Source organism: Pipistrellus hanaki (genome assembly GCF_964339955.1).
Source record: "Pipistrellus hanaki genome assembly, chromosome: 15".
In the NCBI taxonomy this organism is placed as follows: domain Eukaryota; kingdom Metazoa; phylum Chordata; class Mammalia; order Chiroptera; family Vespertilionidae; genus Pipistrellus; species Pipistrellus hanaki.
The window spans coordinates 15,992,929-16,010,617 of record NC_140517.1 but is presented as its reverse complement, the minus strand read 5'-3'; the positions used below and the strand labels follow the sequence as shown (position 1 = coordinate 16,010,617).

At 48.7% G+C, this 17,689-nt stretch overlaps 1 protein-coding gene across 1 annotated transcript in view; it reads left to right on the top strand.

Moving 5' to 3' along the window:
- Nucleotides 1-10,233: 10,233 nt before the first annotated feature.
- The window catches only part of FA2H (fatty acid 2-hydroxylase), a 54,354-nt gene continuing 46,898 nt past the window's right edge, over nt 10,234-17,689 (top strand). The window contains exon 1 of the mRNA XM_084906759.1: nt 10,234-10,553. Within this exon, the coding sequence (XP_084762885.1) occupies nt 10,284-10,553 (270 nt within the window). The 5' untranslated portion in view covers nt 10,234-10,283. The remainder of the gene's footprint in view (nt 10,554-17,689) is intronic.

The following is a 17,689-nucleotide window of genomic DNA, read 5'->3' as shown; positions in this document are numbered from 1 at the left end:
GTCCAGGTGCCAGGCAGCCACCTGCTCCCCCAGCCCCTGCTTCTCCCGCGGGAGCTGAAGCTCGCCACCCAGTGGTGAAGGGCGGGGAGCGCAGGTTCTGCGCTTGGTCCATATCAACCCGAGCCATTCAGCGCTTGCTCCCGATTATTCCCCCCAACTCCCATTTAAACTTCTTCCCCCGATGGCGCGGCTCTTTGCAGATGATGCTGGGATGCAGCCCAACGTCCCTGGGCAGAGAGAGAGTTACCTTTTCTAACCAGGGGCGTGTGCCCCAAACTTCCGGTCCCAGGAGGCTTTCACTGGAGGTGGTGACACCCACCTGGGACACACAGGGACCCTGCTTTTTTTTTTTTTTTTTTTTTTTTTTAATCTCTAAGCACTGTCAGAATTACCCTCATGAATTTTGCCATACTATTATTATTTAAATATGCAGTAACTTCCTTTAATGGGCCCACGTTTTTTGTTTGTTTGTTTGTTTGTTTGTTTTTTAAATATATTTTATTGATTTTTTTACAGAGAGGAAGGAAGAGAGATAGAGAGCCAGAAATGTCGATGAGAGAGAAACATCAACCAGCTGCCTCCTGCACACCCCCCACTGGGGATGTGCCCGCAACCAACGTACATGCCCCTGACCGGAATCGAACACGGGACCCTTCAGTCCGCAGACCGACGCTCTACCACTGAGCCAAACCGGTTTCGGCTGTTTTTTGTTTTTTGTGTTTTTTTAAGTAGAAATAAATACATATAAAAAGAAAACTTGGCATCACTATCACCAAAGTATACAGTGACTATAAATAAAATAACAACAAAGACAAAACAGGTGCATTGTTGTCAATACATTCTAGTTAAAGTCTTCTTCTTTCCCCCACATGGACCCTCGAGTCCACGAGTCCACATCCTGGGCTGTGTTCCCTGGAGGTGTGGGTGGCGGGGTTCAGGGAAGCTGCAGAGGTGGGTGAGGTAGCAGACAGGAGGGGCCTTGCCACAGCAGGACCCTGCCTTGGGTCTGGACCAGGATTCAGCCCTCAGGACTGCACGTTGCTCCATTGAAGTCTTACCCATGGGATTTCAAAAGAAGAGAAAGAATTTGAGTATGGATCTTGTAGAGCTGGGGTGGCCTGAAGTACTGGGTAAGAATGTGTGTGTGCACGTGTGTGTGTGTGTGTGTGTGTGTGTGTGTGTGTGTGTGTGGAGCTGCAGGCCTCTCGGCACATAAGGACTCTGTCCAGACTCTAACCTGGCTTCCAGCAGCATGAGGCCTGTCCCTGGGGTGACCCCAGTGTGCCTTCCCTACCCCTTCTACTCCCTCACCTCGAAAATGTCTGCCTGAGGAAGCTCGAGGCTGCCAGGAGGTTTTACTGCTTGTTCTAGTCCCTTCCCGGCCACCCTTTCTTAGAGGATTTACTAAAAAGGATTTACAATTGTGACTCCTTCCTCTCTCCCTTTGAGATGAATACATATCTCTCACCTCTTAGGAGTGTCCATCTCAAGTACCTGAAAGCCATTCCTATTAGGAAGGGTGGGGTCTCTCTCTCCCGGTCTCTGAGAGGATAGAATCCGAACTTTCATAATCGCCAGCTAACAGACACCGCTGGCCCAGTCAGCACTTACTAGTTCACTGACCAACCCTTTGCCATTTTTTTTTTTACTTGAGTCCTCGCTCCCTTCCCCTCCCTTTAAAACACCAAATCTGAGAGGAGCTCAGTTCTTTCCCCTACTGTCAGTAGTTACTGAGTAAAATCTGTTTTTATTAAATTAACTAAAATCCAGCTTTATTTATTTTTAATACTGTGTATACCCATGTAGCAAGATATTTATGTCCGTGTCCCTACTGTGTGCTGTGGACTCTCAGTAGAATGTGTGGGCCGATCTCCAGAAAGCTATCCTGAACTCTAGAAATACATCACGAAGTCTATGTTTCCTGATAGTCCATCAGGAGATTCTCTTTGTAGGCAAGGAAATGTATATTCTTTAAAAACAAACAAACATATTTTATTGATCTTTTACAGAGGGAGAGGGATAGAGAATTAGAAACATCAACAAGAGAGAAACATTTATCAGCCGCCTCCTATACACCCCCACTGGGGATGTGCTCGCAACCAAAGTATATGCCCTTGACCGAAATCAAACATGGGACCCTTCAGTCTGCAGGGTGACACTCTATCCACTGAGCCAAACTGGTTTTGGCAATAGTTAGTTACTTTTATTTTATTTATATATATAATTGATATTTTACAGAGAGGAAGAGAGAGGGATAGAGAGTTAGATACATCGATGAGAGAGAATCATCGATCAGCTGCCTCTTGCACACCCCCTACTGGGGATGTGCCCGCAACCAAGGTACATGCTCTTGACCAGAATCGAATCTGGGATCTTTCAGTCCGCAGGCCAACCCTCTATCCACTGAGCCAAACCGGTTTTGGCAGGAAACGTATATTCTGTTTTCAAGTCAATTTAATAACATTCCTGGAGGCCCTGTTGCGTGTCAGGCATTGGAAAGGTCTACTTTATGCATGGATGAGGACTTGTCTCTGGCCAAAGTAACTATTGTATGTTTGATTGTCAGTGTAGCACCTAGACTTGGAACTTTACCCAACAAACATCATTCCTAGCTGGCAGCTGTAGAGATGATGGCCCAGGTGGTTGGCCTCTTGTCTACAGCACCAATACTAACACGCCCCTCCCCTTTGACCCCAAGATCCATCATTACTTGTGGCCTTGCCTCATACTTTATTGAGAAAGAAGAGGAGCCAGACAATGACAATATGTCCAAGCTGTGGAAATATCTGCTTACATCTGTGCCAGACTCTCTCTGCCATGGATGGGTAAGTCTTCCTACTCCTAATACAGGCCATCCCCCTCCATGAGTATAAAAATAGGAATATAATTGTTTTGTTGGGCCTACAACTCATAGAAATATAATAAATATGACAATAACAGTATGAAGGAGGTAGAACCAAAGTTGCATTGGAGGAAGGAAATGATACCAGATGGTAATTTGGAATAATACATGGGAACAAATAAATAGAAATGATAAATAATAAAGTTAATATAACTCTGTAAATATATACTTTTCTTTCTTTGCTTAGCTTCTTTAATAGACAAAGTTATACAAAGTATTAATTATAACAATATATTGTTGGGCTTGAAAGGCATATAGATGTAGTAAGTATCACAATGACAACACAAAAAGTAGGAAGAGTAAATAAAATAAGATTAAAATGAATAGAATAAGATTAAAACAAAAAAGCCATGTAACATATGGACAACATAAAGTAAAAACAGATAAATTAGACGTTATGAAAATGGAAAACTCTTATACCTCACAGGACCCCACCAAGAAAGTGAAAAGACAACTCACAGAATAAGATAAAAAGTATCCAGAATATATAAAGAACTCTTGCAAATCAATAATAAGAAGACAAATAGCCAAATCTAAAGTTGAGCAATCTGAGTAGTAGACATTTCTCCAGGAAAATGTACAAATGGCCAATAAGCACATGGTAAGGATATATTTTGCATATGAATAACCGGCTCTCCCAGCCACGAGTGAGGAGTAGAAAGCAAAGTCTTCCTACTGATTTGCAAGCCATCTCTATCATATACCAGTTTCCTTCCAGGCATGGATATGTTCCTGGGCTTTTTGTTCTGTGCCATTGGTCAATTCGTCTCTCTTTGTGCTAATATTATTTTAATTAGCCATCAGGGGAATATAGAACAAAACCATGATGAAATACCACTTCAAACCACTAGGATGGCTATAATTAAACAAACAAACAAATAAACAAACAAACATCAGCTAATAACAGGTGTTGGTGGGATGTAGAGAAACTAGAACCCTTAATACACTTCTGGTCGGAATGTAGAACAGTACAACCACTTTGGAAAATTGCCTGATAGTTCCTCAAAAGGTTAAATATAGAATTACCATAATTCCACTTCTAGGTATTGAAATTAAAATATATGTCCACACAAAAACTTGTTCATGAATGGTCATGGTAGTAGTATTCATAATAGCCAAAAAGTCGAAACTTAAAAATTAGCCTGCTATCTTTGGTAAAACATTTAATTAACTCATCCCTAATGCTGTGGTAGGACCAGATCAAATTATTTCCAGGGCCGAAACCGGTTTGGCTCAGTGGATAGAGCGTCGGCCTGTGGACTGAAAGGTCCCAGGTTCTATTCCGGTCAAGGGCATATACCTTGGTTGTGGGCACATCCCCAATAGGGGATGTGCAAAAAGCAGCTGATCGATGATTCTCTCTCATCGATGTTTCTAACTCTCTATCCCTCTCTCTTCCTCTCTGTAAAAAATCAATAAAATATATTTTAGAAAAATTATTTCCAGGGCCTAATATGGCCTGCGAACCAGACATCCCTGATAAATGGAAAAAGACTCACAGCCGAAAGGCTTTTAAACGATTACGCTGATTCATAATAGCAAGACAAATGCAAATGAAGACTGCATATAACCAAAACATTAAAAAAAAAGACTGCATAATTTCTCTCCTAACCAATGGGCAAGCATTGTAAAGTTTGACTGCACACTCTGTTGACTCTCATATACTGCTGGTGGGCGTGCAGAAGGGCACTGTCTCTGTGGAATGGCGTTTGGTCCTACCTAACACAATTATAAATGCATTTACCTCTTAACCCAACAATTTCATTTTTAGGAATTTATCCAGCACACTCTCATCATCATAGAAAATGATATGCCTCTGACGACTCATTCTGGGATATTTTGTAAATGCAAAATACCGGTGACAATCTGCACACACACAGGTAGGGTAAAGACGAGAGACGTCTCAGAGATAGAATGGACAGCTGATTGGTTTGGGGAGTGTGGGAGAGGAGAAATACAAGAGGTCTCTGAGGTTCCTCTCTGAATATTTAAAGTTTCATGATGTCACTGCAGATACAGGAGCCACTGGTTTTATGGACAAGGTACTGGATTTGACATTGCTGGCAGGTTGGAGGCTCACAAGTGGTCAGAAATACTTCTTTGGACTGGAGAGAGGGTTAGAGATGGAGCTATGGATTCAGAATCCAACCAAGGGAAAGCGTATGGGAAAGAATGGGATAGGTCCACCTTGTGAAATATCTCCACCTCAGAGGCAGTGAGGAAAAGGAAATATGCTAATGAAGGGGGCGGGGGAAGAAGATGCTGTCAAAGAATTAGGAGTGTGAATGTCAGGGAAGGGGCCAGAATCCCAGAATCCACCGGAGGTTGTGTTCAACAGCCAGGAGTGAGAATGGAGCGAGAGCTGCCATCATTAAGATGCCGCTGGATATGCCTAGCCAGTTTGGCTCAATGGATAGAGCACTAGCCCATGGACTGAAAGGTCCTGGGTTCAATTCTGGTCAAGGGCATGTACCTCGGATGCAGGTTGCAGGAGGCAACCAATCAATGTAACACTCTCACATCAATGTTTCTCTCTGTCTCTCCTCCCCCCCACCTCCCCCGCCCCTTCCACTCTCTCTAAAAATCAATGGAAAAAATATCCTCGGGTGAAAATGAACAACAACAAAAAAGTAAACAACCAAACAAAAAAGATGCTGGTGGATATACTCACACCTAGTGTGCACTGGGGCCAACTCAGGTGTGCCCAGGTGAGCAGAGAGGCCCCAGCCATGGCTCCAGCTTCCCTTGCTCCCTTCCCATCTTCGATCTGGGGAGTGAGCGTGGGAACACGGAGGTGGGTGGTGTGGAGGAACCTGGTGGACAGGGAGGAAAAACTCCAGCCTCAAACACCTACTGTGTCCTAGAAATTGTGCAGATGTTTCGAAAGATTGGATGGGATCCTGACCCCCAAGCAAATGCCCTGGGATTGTTAGAGCTGTTTATACCAATTCCAAATGTATATATTCCCTCTGCTCTCGGCACTTGGCATCAAAGCAGTTTAGAATATTTTGTTTTTAGTTTTGTTTTGTTTTTTAATGAATACAAGTACTCTCCAGCTTCACATGCGGGGTTTTTTTTTCTTTCTCTTTGCGGGGGGTGGGGCATATGATGGTCTCTTCTCTTTCCTTGGTGTCCTTGCTCAGGAGAGTATGGGCACTTGGCCAAGATGAAGGCGATGAAGGTCACCCTTTGCACTGCAGTTTGGTCTCTAGCATCAAGCACTGAGGAGTTTCTCAACGATCCCCAACCATGGACGCACCTTACCCAGCAGAGTTGTTCCAGTGTTATTCCGCTCACCTGTGAATGGCTCAGGCCCAGTGGTAGCAAGGCCAACTTATGATTCAGAACACCAAAGCAAGTTATTGTCCTTGTATAGGATTGTCCCCTTTGCCCTGATTGCTTTATCTGAAATGGACTTGTAGATTCAGTTGTGAGCAGCTGGTCTCCGCCAGACCCAGCAACTGGGCATTGGGTGGTAACTGAGGGAGGGCTGGGGCCAGGGACGCCTGTCTTTCCATCCATGGGGCCAGAACAGGTGAACCTGCCTATAACCATGTCCATCATCCTGGCCGTAGCCATAATATTTCAGCACCAGCAACTCCCACTACAGTCATGACGGGGCCAGTCAGCTCACAGGGTGCTTTTTTATGGGTTCTCATTTGAGTTATACAACAGCCCCTGAGGCAGCCAGGCCAGGGTTTTTGTTTTGTTTTTTTTAATTCCTATTTTACACAGAAAGAAGCCAAATGTTCATTGCAGCACTATTCAAAATAGTCAAAAGATGGAAACAACCCAAATATCTATCAACTTTTGAAGGAATAAAAAAAAAAAAGTGCTATATCTGTACAATGGAATGTTATTAAGCTTTCAAAAGGAATAAAATACTGATACATGCTCCAACATGGAGGAACCTCCAAAATCATGCTAAGTAAGAAGAAAGCAGACACCTGCTGTGTGATTCCATTTATATGAAATATTGGGAATAGGCCAATCCGTGGAGACAGAGAGTAGATTACTGGATTCTGGGGCTGGAGTTGGGATGGGGGTCAGAAGGGAATGGGGGAAGTGCTAATGGTATAGAGCTCCCTTTGGGGTGATGAAAGTGTTTTGGGTGATGAAAGAGGTGATGGTTGCACATTGGGAGTGTACAAAATGCCATTGAGTTGTACATTTCAAAATGATTGTAAACAAAAAGAAGCTCATAGATCCCTCACTGGTGTGGCTCAGTAGATAGAGTGTCGGCCTGTGGACCGAAGGATCCCAGGTTCGATTCTGGTCAAAGGCATGTATCTTGGTTGCGGGCATATCCCCAGTAGGGAGTGTGCAGGAGGCAGCTGATCAATATTTCTCTCTCATTGATGTTTCTAACTCTCCCTCTCCATTCCTCTCTGTAAAAAAAAAAAAAATCAATAAAACACTTTTTTTTTTTAAAAAAGAAGCTCATAGTCTTTGATTCTTCTCTATGTGCCTTTCATTTCTTTTGTTTTGCCTTGCAACACTGGTAGGACCTCTGATGCAATGTTAAATATAAGTGATGAGAATGGGTCTCTTTGCCTTGTTTCCATATGTAGGGTTAGGAAACATACATCTTTCATGGGGTGTAAAATAGTACAACCACTTAGAAGTTGATTTACATTTTTTTGCAAATGGGATAGTTGCATATCTTATGACCCAACAAGTGCCTTCCTAGGTATATAAGCTATAGAAACTTTTCTTCATATGGGTTAAAGAATTAAAAATAGCAGATTAATTGTTGCACACTGTACACACCATTCTTGTTGTTTTCCATGTACAATGCTCTGGAGATTTTTTCTTATCAGTACAAGTAAATCTGTCTCATTCTTTCTAATGGCTACATAGCATTTAAATGTCTGAATACACCATTCCCTAATGAGGAATATTTGGGTTGCTTCTAGTCTATAAACAAGATTGCCATTAATGTTATGTATACACCTTTATATAGTGTATCTTTTAAAATATACATATGTATTTCTTATTGATTTTGGAGAGAAAGGGAGATGAAGAGCAAGAGAGAGTGAGAGAGAGAGAGAAAGAGAGAGAGAAAGTAATAGCAGTGATGCCGAAACCGGTTTGGCTCAGTGGTAGAGCGTCGTTCTGCGGACTGAAAGGTCCCAGGTTCAATTCTGGTCAAGGGCATGTATGTTGGTTGCGGGCACATCCCCGATAGGGGGTGTGCAAGAGGCAACTGGTCGATGTTTCTCTCTCATGGACGTTTCTAGCTCTCTATCTCTCTCCCTTCCTCCTCTCTGTATAATATCAATAAAATATATTATAAAAAAATAATAAATACCAGTGATGAGAGAGATCCATCAACCAGGGATCAAGCCCACAATCCGGGCATGTGCCCTGCATGTGCCCTGACTGGGAATTGAACTGTAACCTCCTGGTTTATAGATTGACGCTCAACCACGGAGCCACGCAAGCGGGCTATATTGTATCTTTAATACCAAATATGAAGCGACCTGAGAAAGTATTATCATCCTGAGTCAATAGCTTAAGTTGCTTGGCTGGCTTGAGAGAAGGAGAGTTCAAGGCAATGGTGAGAAATCCACATGGGGTTTCCCACAGACACTGTCAGGAAGAACCCACAGGTGTGTGTGTTTGGCTGCTTTTGCACACGCCAGGTATTTGGAACTGAGTGGGTGTGAACTGGTGTAAGGGTGACGATGTATTTGCCATTTGACCTACGGCTCCAGGCCTGTTGGGAAGCAGTTCCACAGCAGATGCATCGACAGCCCAACTCTTGCCTACTCCCTGAGGGTGAGCCAGGAGCGGCCTGGAAGGGGGAGAGAAAGGAGAGACAACTCTCCCGACTCTGGATGTGGCTGACGTCCTCCACAGCACTGGTGGCCCTGAAAATACCTTTTCCTGACAGACTGAGGCCCGCTGGATGGGGCAGCCTCAGTACCAGGGTCCTTTGATTACAAATCATGAGTCAAAGGAGAACTCCAATTGCTGGGCAAGTAATGATGCGAGCACCTCTTCCCTTCTATAAATACAACCGGAGAGCACCCCGTGTTCCCTTCCACCTGGCATAAGCAGCGGGCTTTTCTCCCTTTGGTCCCTCGTTTGCCCTGTGCGATGGAGGCAGGATCCTCCGTCCTCTCCTGAAGGGTGAGGCCAGAGTGAGAGGCAAGCGAGGCAGTAGTTCTGGGTACAAAACCCAAGGGCATGCCAAATGCGCGCTCCCCCCACCCCCCACATACACACACCCTGCAATCAAGATGAAGAATATTTTAATACAGGATTTAAAAAATGCAACATTCGTGCAAAACATTCCTAATGAACAAAATCCCAAAACTTGATATATTAAAGACAAGATCTCACCCTTCACTTTCAACCATCCTGCCTCACTCACCTTCCTAGTCCCAAATCCAGTAAAAGTTTATTTGCAGAAAACAGGTAGCTAGCCTGCAGGCTGTGGTTTGCCAATATGATTTTTTTTTTCTAAAAAGAAATTATAACATATCTTTTGATTGTGGCAAAATATACACATTGTAAAATTTACCATTTTAAGTGTCATGAAGGACATTCCTATTCGTGTGCAACAATGATTTTTTTTTTAAATATTACGTTACAATGTTATCTATCGCCCTGGCTGGTGTGGCTCCGTTGGTTGGTGTGACTCCTGTGCACTGACGAGTTGCCTGCTTAGAGTCTCCATCAGCGTCAGTGCACACGGCGAAGGATGCAGGCTGGACTGCATGCAGAAGGCAACCAATCCATGTGTCTCTCTGCGTGTGTCTGTCTCTCTCTTTCCGTTCCCCTCTCTCTAAAATCAGTGAAAATCATATCCTCAGGTGAGGACTTTTTAAAAGTTATAAACTGTAATTACTGAGCGTGGAGGCGTCCTCATGCATGTTGAGCTGCATGCCAGTGCCTCACTCGCCTCCGTCCTGCCCGCCCTATCCCGGAGCCTGAGGATGGAAAAACTGCAATTTCCTCCCAGAAAAAGCAACAGCAGAAGTTGATCCAGCGGCGTCCCGGCCGCCGGGAAGGTCCGAGCAGCCCGCGGAGACAGGAAGCCGGGCTCCGCCTGCAGAGGGCCGCCCTCTCCGCTCTCCTCCTCCGGCGGCGGCGGGACACACCTGGCGGGCGGGCGCGCCCTCTACCTGCGCGGGGGCCACGGGGCAGGCGGCCCGCAGCGCCGGGCCCGCCCCCAAGCCTCCCGCGCAGGCCAATGAGGACAGGGGCCCCCTCGGGCGCCGCCAATGGGAGCGCGGTATGCAAATGAGCAGGTGCGGCGGCGGCCGGCCCGCCAGGGCGTCCGCGGCTCCGGGGATGTTAGAGGCGCGCTGGGCGGCCGCGGAGCAGACGCCCGGATTCCGAGCTGCCGCCGCGAGCGCCCCGCTCTCCCGCCATGGCCCCCGCTCCGCCCCCCGCCGCCTCCTTCTCGCCCGCCGAGGTCCAGCAGCGCCTGGCGGCCGGCGCCTGCTGGGTCCGCTGCGGGGCTCGCCTCTACGACCTCACCGGCTTCCTGCGGCAGCACCCGGGGGGCGAGCAGCTGCTGCGGGCGCGGGCCGGCCAGGACGTGCGCGGCGACCTGGACGGGCCCCCGCACCGGCACTCGGCCAACGCGCGCCGCTGGCTGGAGCAGTACTACGTGGGCGAGCTGCAAGGAGACCCTCAGGTACGGCGGGACAGCGGGGCCCGGGGTCCCAGGTCCCTCCCTCACGGCCAGTCCGTCCTCCCCCAGCTCGCCAAGCCCCGTGCCAAGCCCTCTAGGAAGGAGGACTCAAGGTGACCACCTCCGCCCGCCCTCCCCGCTGCGTCTCCTCTTTCCTCTCTCCAGCACGCGAGTCGATGCCCCTGACCTCCTCCTCGCCAGGAGTTTGCCCTTCCTCTCGCTCCCAGGCCCCTCTTCTAGCTGCTACTTCCCCGCGCCCCCCAATGACCCCCGCCTTCCTATCTGTTCTCCCTGCAGCCTCTGCCCTCTGACCATGTGGACCACCTTTTCTCAGCCCCTCCTCTGCCCAGGCTTTCCTTCCTGGTCCCCTCTATGGGCCTCTCCCTTTTGGCAGCTGCTCGTTACTTCGGTCTGAAGAACAGCTTCCAAGCTTACCTGTTTGTTCTCCCTTCCCCGTCTCACCCTATTCCTGCCCCTAAAAGGCAAGGGTTAGCCTCCCTTCTCAGCTAGTCGGGATCCCCCGGTGCTGCCCCAGTCTTGCTCGAGGCCCTCTTGTGGGTGGATGGAAAGGTCAGGGTGGGCAGGAATGGAGGACTCTGTCCTCCCACCCCTCAAACGTCCCTTCATTCCTTGTCTTGCCTATGGGTTTGGGTGTCCAGAAGGGGGAGAGGAAAGGGCTGAGCCAGTTTGCCGGGGAGAAGGGATTCGCTCTCTGCGGCTGCACGCTGCTGTGCGGTACAGGTTCCCGGTGGTGATGAAACGTCTAAGTGAGCCCGGCGAAGGTTCTGTTATTCCCATTTCAGGATGTGGAAACTGAGGCTTCGGGTGGCCCTGTAATTTATCCAAGGCCAAACAGCCTGGGTATCTGATTCCAAAAAGTGTATCTGATTCCAAAACTGATACTGCCTCCCATTCCAGGGCTCCAGGCAGGCTCAGGCCAGAGGTCAAGCTGACTCCCTGGGCCTTCTCCAGGCCCGGCGGTAGGACTGGTGGCATCGTGCTCGGGCCTCCGTGCTTGGACGGAAAGCAATAGTTGCTCCCTCCTTCTGGCTCTTGCTTCCAAGATGGCCCTGGCATGTGCTTGTGGATCTTTGGGTGAAAGGACTTGCCTCTCACAGTTCCAGGTGGCTCCTCGCGGAGCCATGTTGCCTAATTCTTCAATCATCTATTCACTCCCTCCCTCACTTGACCCCGTGATAGTTGGCAGCCCAGAGGGAGGCGCTGGGGAGGCACCAGTGGGTAAAACCAGTGCCAGTCTTCGTGGAGCTAACAGGCTAATGAGGAGCGGGGAGGGATGTACTAATTGCACGGTGATTGCTTAATTATCCGATGTGAGCAGATAATGGATCTGGAGGGGTGGGGGGGGGGAGGTGGGGTTCCAGGAGAGCTGTCTTGAGAAAATGACACTTACACGGAGAGGTGGCGTGTGATGGGGAAGCATTCCCGCCACAGGGAACAGCGCCTGTGAAGGCTCTGAAGAGTGAGGCCTCGGCGTCGTCAGGGGACAGAAATAAAAGGAATCTGCCCACAGCCGACGAGCAAGGAGATGGACGTGGGAAAAGGCCCGGGAGCCGCTGGGGCCACATTCCCCTCTGGGCTGTGGTGGGGATTCGGAACTTGATTCTGAGAACAATGAGAAGCCGGGGGAGGGATTTAAGCGCGGGTGTGGCATGGTCAGATTTGCATCTTCGGACGAGCACCCTGGCTGCAGAGCCAGAAGAAACGCAGGGAGCCTGGGCAGGGGGCTGCTGCGTAGCCCGAGGTGAGAGGCTAATGGCAGCTGCCCCTGTGGAGGCTGTGACTGAGGGGCGAGGGGGTTTGAATCTGGGAGGTTTCCTAGGGACGGTGCCAGGGGCTGGCATTCTGCAGCGGGAGCCCCATTTGATCTCGGAAGTGGATGTGTAGTGCCAGGTCGTGCTGAAGGGGCAGAAGGTGTAGCCACTGATGTCAGTAAACCTGAGGGCAGGAAGTGAGAGGTTGGAACCAGGAGATTAGAGGCTTCTAAGGCTCGTGATGGCACCGGGGAGCCGCCCTCCGTTGTCAGCCGCCCTCCGTTGTCGCCTCGGGGTGTGGCTTCTCCTCCCTGTACCATCGGGAGCATCGCTCCTGGCCAGCTGCCAGAGACGGCTCCGCCTCCCAGCTCCGCGGACGTGATTCCGCTTTGCTTTGCAACCCTCGGGGGCTGCACTCGGACAATACCGAGACCAACTTTGGTTCCTACCCCTGCCCTTGCCTCAAGAGCCCCGCCGTGACCCTGTTGCAGGCATCCGTACATCCGCCCCAACCTAGGAACCACACACAAACCTGTGGCCAGCGCACCCAGTCCTCCAGTTGCTGTCAGCTTCTGGTACAGATGTCTGTTCTAGAAACTAGTATAGGGTTGTCTTTAAGCTGAGGGAGAGAGGTAATTCGAGGAGAAATCTTCCCCGAAGGAGAAGCCCTCTTCTCAAGGCCTGAGTGGAGACAAGACATGTCTGTTCTTCTGTCTCGCTAAGCCCTTCTAGCAACCTCCTTGCCTTCTCCACCTTCCTTCTCTCCTTCTGCTGGACCCGGGGGTGAGAGCCCAGCTCCTGTCACGTGAGGACCAAGAGGGGTGATGATGGGGAAGCAGAGTATCAGGCTCCCACCCTGTCGTTTGGGGCTCATTTCTGGTCGCTGCCCCTCTCGGGGTCTTTGGCGGGAAGCCTCCTGGAGGCCCTAGGAAATCTCTGGGGAGAAGGCCCGGCCCCATCGGTTTCCCCTGTTCCCTACTTTGCCACACCCCTCTGTGTACACACTTACACACACACTCACACTCACACGAAGGCGCGCGCACACACACACACACACACACAAAACAAGTCAAACTCGTTTGAGCCAGCATACTGTGGGGATGAGACAAGGTCTGCTGTTGCCTTGACCTTGGGCTTGAGAGAGTGAAGCTGCCCACCTTGAGCAAGTGAGAGAGCGATGACTGTGCAGGAAGCCAGGCCCTCTTCTCACCGTGGCTTCCGAGGGCCGGGAGGGTGTTTTCCCAGCTGGAGCTCACAGTGTTAGTGGGTCACGAAGTTCATTTATTGAGCTCAAACTGGCATTTAAAAAATAATAAAATAAAATTAAAAAAGAAAGAAAGAAAAAGAAAGAGGAAAGGAAAAAAACTTTAGGTTCAATCCTCCCAAAACCATATGCACTGTTTCCCAGGTTTGAGTCATCCATGAATCACTGTTCCCGTTTTTTTCTGAATTGGCATACCACTTGGACTATTCTGTTTAACATTTATCAGAAACTAGACTCACCTTTTAGCTTTCCATTTAGCCATTGTAGGCAATGCCACCAGTGGAATCACAGTTTTTACAAGCACTTTAAAATAAATACTGACCTATTAAAATGAAAATTCTTGTCCTCATACCCCTCTAAAATCATCTTGGGCACCATCAGTGGAGTATCTATCATACTTTGAAAAATATGGAGCAGAGCTTCTTTTTTTTTTTTTTTTTTAATATATTTTTGTTGATTTCAAAGAAGAAAGGAGAGGGAAAGATAGAAACATCAATGATGAGAGTATCATTGATTGGTTGCCTTCTTCACGCCCCCACTGGGGATCAAGCCCGCAACCTGGGCATGTGCCCTTGACCGGAATCAAACCGGGGACCCTTTAGTCCGCAGGCCGGCGCTCTATCCACTGAGCCAAACCGGCTAGGGCTGGAGCAGAGCTTCTTAACCCCGATGTTTGCGGATCACTTCCTGGAATTGATGACAGAGATGACGATGTGTTTAAGAAGGCACAGCTTGTGCATTTTTCTGGTGAGAGGGCTACAGCTTCCATCACAGTCCATCCGGAATCCTTCCCTCCCCAGAAGCTGGCCACCAGGAGGACGGTGCCTGGGAACGGGCATCTCATTCTTCCCCGTCTCACACACACCTCGAGCGGTCTCCCCAGGGGCAAACATCTGACCACCGCGCAGACAAAGCCCTCTGTTTGAGAAGCCCCCGGAGGGGGGCCAGCCCCAGCTCCCCGCTGCTGTTGGCTTCACCATGATGTCTCTGCGTGCATGTCCTCTGACCGTCCACAGCTCAGGGCTTGAGCGACTACATGAGGATAGATGGAAGGGAGGGGAAATCTAAGTGCAGGAAGACTCGGGGTTCCCACCCCACCCCAGGCTCCAGAACATCTTGAGCACAGCCCCACTTGGAAAGCTTGTCTGAGCTGAGAAATCCGTTTAAAAAAAAAAATGATGCCTGGGGAACTAGCCAAACTGCCCCCACCTGTAGAGCACCGAGGCCGTGAGAAGTCTGCCAATGGAAGGGGGTTGCGATTTGCCTCACCTATAAGAGGGCTTCTCAGTGAGGCTGCCTGGCCGATCAGCAGCCACCACCCTTTGGTACCTGCCAGGGACTTCCAAGCTCTGGCCTGCTGTGGCGCCAGGCGAGTCTTGTCTGGAGGATGAGCCTCGGGCCAACGGGTAGAGCATCCAGGGGCCCTGGTATCTCAGGAAACTCGGACTTCCGGAGTGCTGCCTGGGGTCACCTCAATCCCTTGAAAAGGGGGCTTCGAGACCCAGTTTGGGAGGGAAGATCAGAAATTAGGATTCTCTGAGGGAAATAAAAGGAAACAAACAGGAACCCCAGAAATACCCAAGAGTCGTTACCTTTGGGAACATTCCAAGGAAAAAAACCGCAAACTGATACCCGAGCAGCATCCATCACCTTCCCTTTCTGTACTTACTTTCCTTAAGGCACACACTCCTCGGTGGTCCACATGCTGTCTTCATTCATTCAGACACACGGGTAACAAGCACCCTGTTCCTCTGAAAGCTGCTCTACTACCCTGTTTCCCTGAAAATAAGACAGTGTCTTATATTAATTTTTGCTCCCAAAGATGCACTAGGTTTTATTTTCAGGGGATGTCTTATTTTTCCATGAAGAAGAATACGGTACACATTTATTATTAAATGAAAATAAAGGAAATTTATTGCCTGTTTACGGTACAGTAGTACAGTAGTTGTCAACACAAACAGACAAACTGTGAATCCTACAGTATCAAGAATTTACTCATTTATTCAATGACAATCATGTCATCGTCTTCTGGAACATCATCATAACAATCCAATTTCTGAATTTCCTGGTGAATTTCTTGTGACTCCATTTCTTTCAGAATCAGTGGACCAAATCTCTCATGTTTAGCCTAGGGGAGAGGGGGGGCCTTATTTTCGGGGGATGCCTTATATTTCACTCAGAAGGAAACCTGTAAGTAGGTCTTATTTTCGGAGGATGTCTTATTTTCGGGGAAACACGGTACCTCACAGACCCTGGTGGTCAGTTCTCACCTTGTCTCCCCTGGCCCAGCAGCAGCTCTTGGCCTGGTGCTCACTCCTTGATACGCTTGGCTCCTGGACACCACGCCCTTTTGGTTTTGAGCCGGCACTAGTTTTCTGTCGCTGCTCTAACAAATTACCACAAACACAGGGACTTAACCCAAATGTATGGTCTTACTGTTCTGGAGGGCAGAAGTCAAAAAATGAACTGGCAGGGTGGCCTTCCTTCTGGAGACTCCAGGGAAGAGTCTGTGTCCTTGCCTTTTCCAGCTTTGAGAGGCCGCCATTTTCCTTGGCTCATGGCCCCAGCCAGCAGTCATATCACGCGGACCTCTGCTCTCCGACTCTGACGGTTTTGCCTCCATCTTTCACTTTTAAGAACCTTGGTGGATACCTTGAGCCCACCCAGATAATCCAGGATAATCTCAAGGACCTTAATTTAAACTCGCCTGCAAAGTCTCTCTCTCTCTCTCTCTTTTTTTTTTTTTTTTTTAATATATTTTATTGATTTTGTACAGAGAGGAAGGGAGAGAGATAGAGAGTTAGAAACATCGATGAGAGAGAGTCATCGATCAGTTGCCTCTTGCACACCCCCTACTGGGGATATGCCCACAACCAAGGTACATGCCCTTGACCGGAATCGAACCCGGGTCCCTTCAGTCCCCAAGCTGACGCTCTATCCATTGAGCTAAACCAGTTTCTGCTGCAAAGTTTCTTTTGCTATCTCTGTAAAAGGCAACGCGTTCCCAGGTTCCAGGGATTGAGACACAGGCGTTGGAGGGGTTGCATCATCCCACCTACCTCACGACCTATATACTCCTGCTCATGGCTCCTCAGTCTCCATCACTCCTTTCTCTTGCTCTTCGTTTCTAAGAAAAGTGCACAAAGGTAGGATGGGAGCACGTGGTGTGTGCTCTGCTGTACAGCGTCTTCCACTTGATACTATGGGACAGGGGTCTTCAAACTACGGCCCGCGGGCCACATGCTGCCCGCAGAGGAGTCTGATCCTGCCCGCCAGGTTTTTTGGGCAGTGAGCGCAGCCGAGGTGTTACAGTAGGAATTAGTAGTTCATATAGTCCGGCCCTCCAGCTCTCTGAGGGACCGTGATCTGGCCCCCACTTTAAAAAGTTTGAGGACCCCTGCTATGGGAGATTCTGTGTTTCCTTTACTCTTTTTTTAAAAATATATTTTATTAATTTTTTTTTTTACAGAGAGGAAGGGAGAGGGATAGAAAGCTAGAAACATCAATGAGAGAAAAACATTGGCCAGCTGCCTCCTGCACACCCCTCACCAGGGATGTGCCCGCAACCAAGGAACATGCTCCCGACCGGAATCAAACCTGGGACCCTTCAGTCCGTAGACCGACGCTCTATCCACCGAGCCAAACCGGTTTCGGCTCCTTTACTCTTGACAGAAGCAGTTTCCATTGCCTGTTCTTTCCTAGACAATCTACAGGCTATAGAAGGGGGAAATGGGGATAAGTGGGAAGAGCAGAGCCCACGGATTGGACAGACCACAGGCTGGCCTCCGTGAGCCTTCTTAGTCCTCCCTCCAGGACATCTCTCCATTCCTACCTACCCTGGCCAGAGCACCTTACGGTCATCATGGCAGCAATCTCTTAGGTAGGTCTCTTCCTGCCGATGCCTCCTGCACCCCGTTGCCTGTGAACTTTTCTGGAGAACGTGGTTATGTAACCGCGGTACTCCTAAGTCTTCAATGGCTCCCCATTGCCACATCCTTTCAGTTGAGTTCCAATGCTATTTCTTCCATGGGTCCTTGCCTTACCTCTCCCTCTAGAACTGGTTTTTCTCCTCCCAAACTCTCATAGCACTTTACCTGTACCTA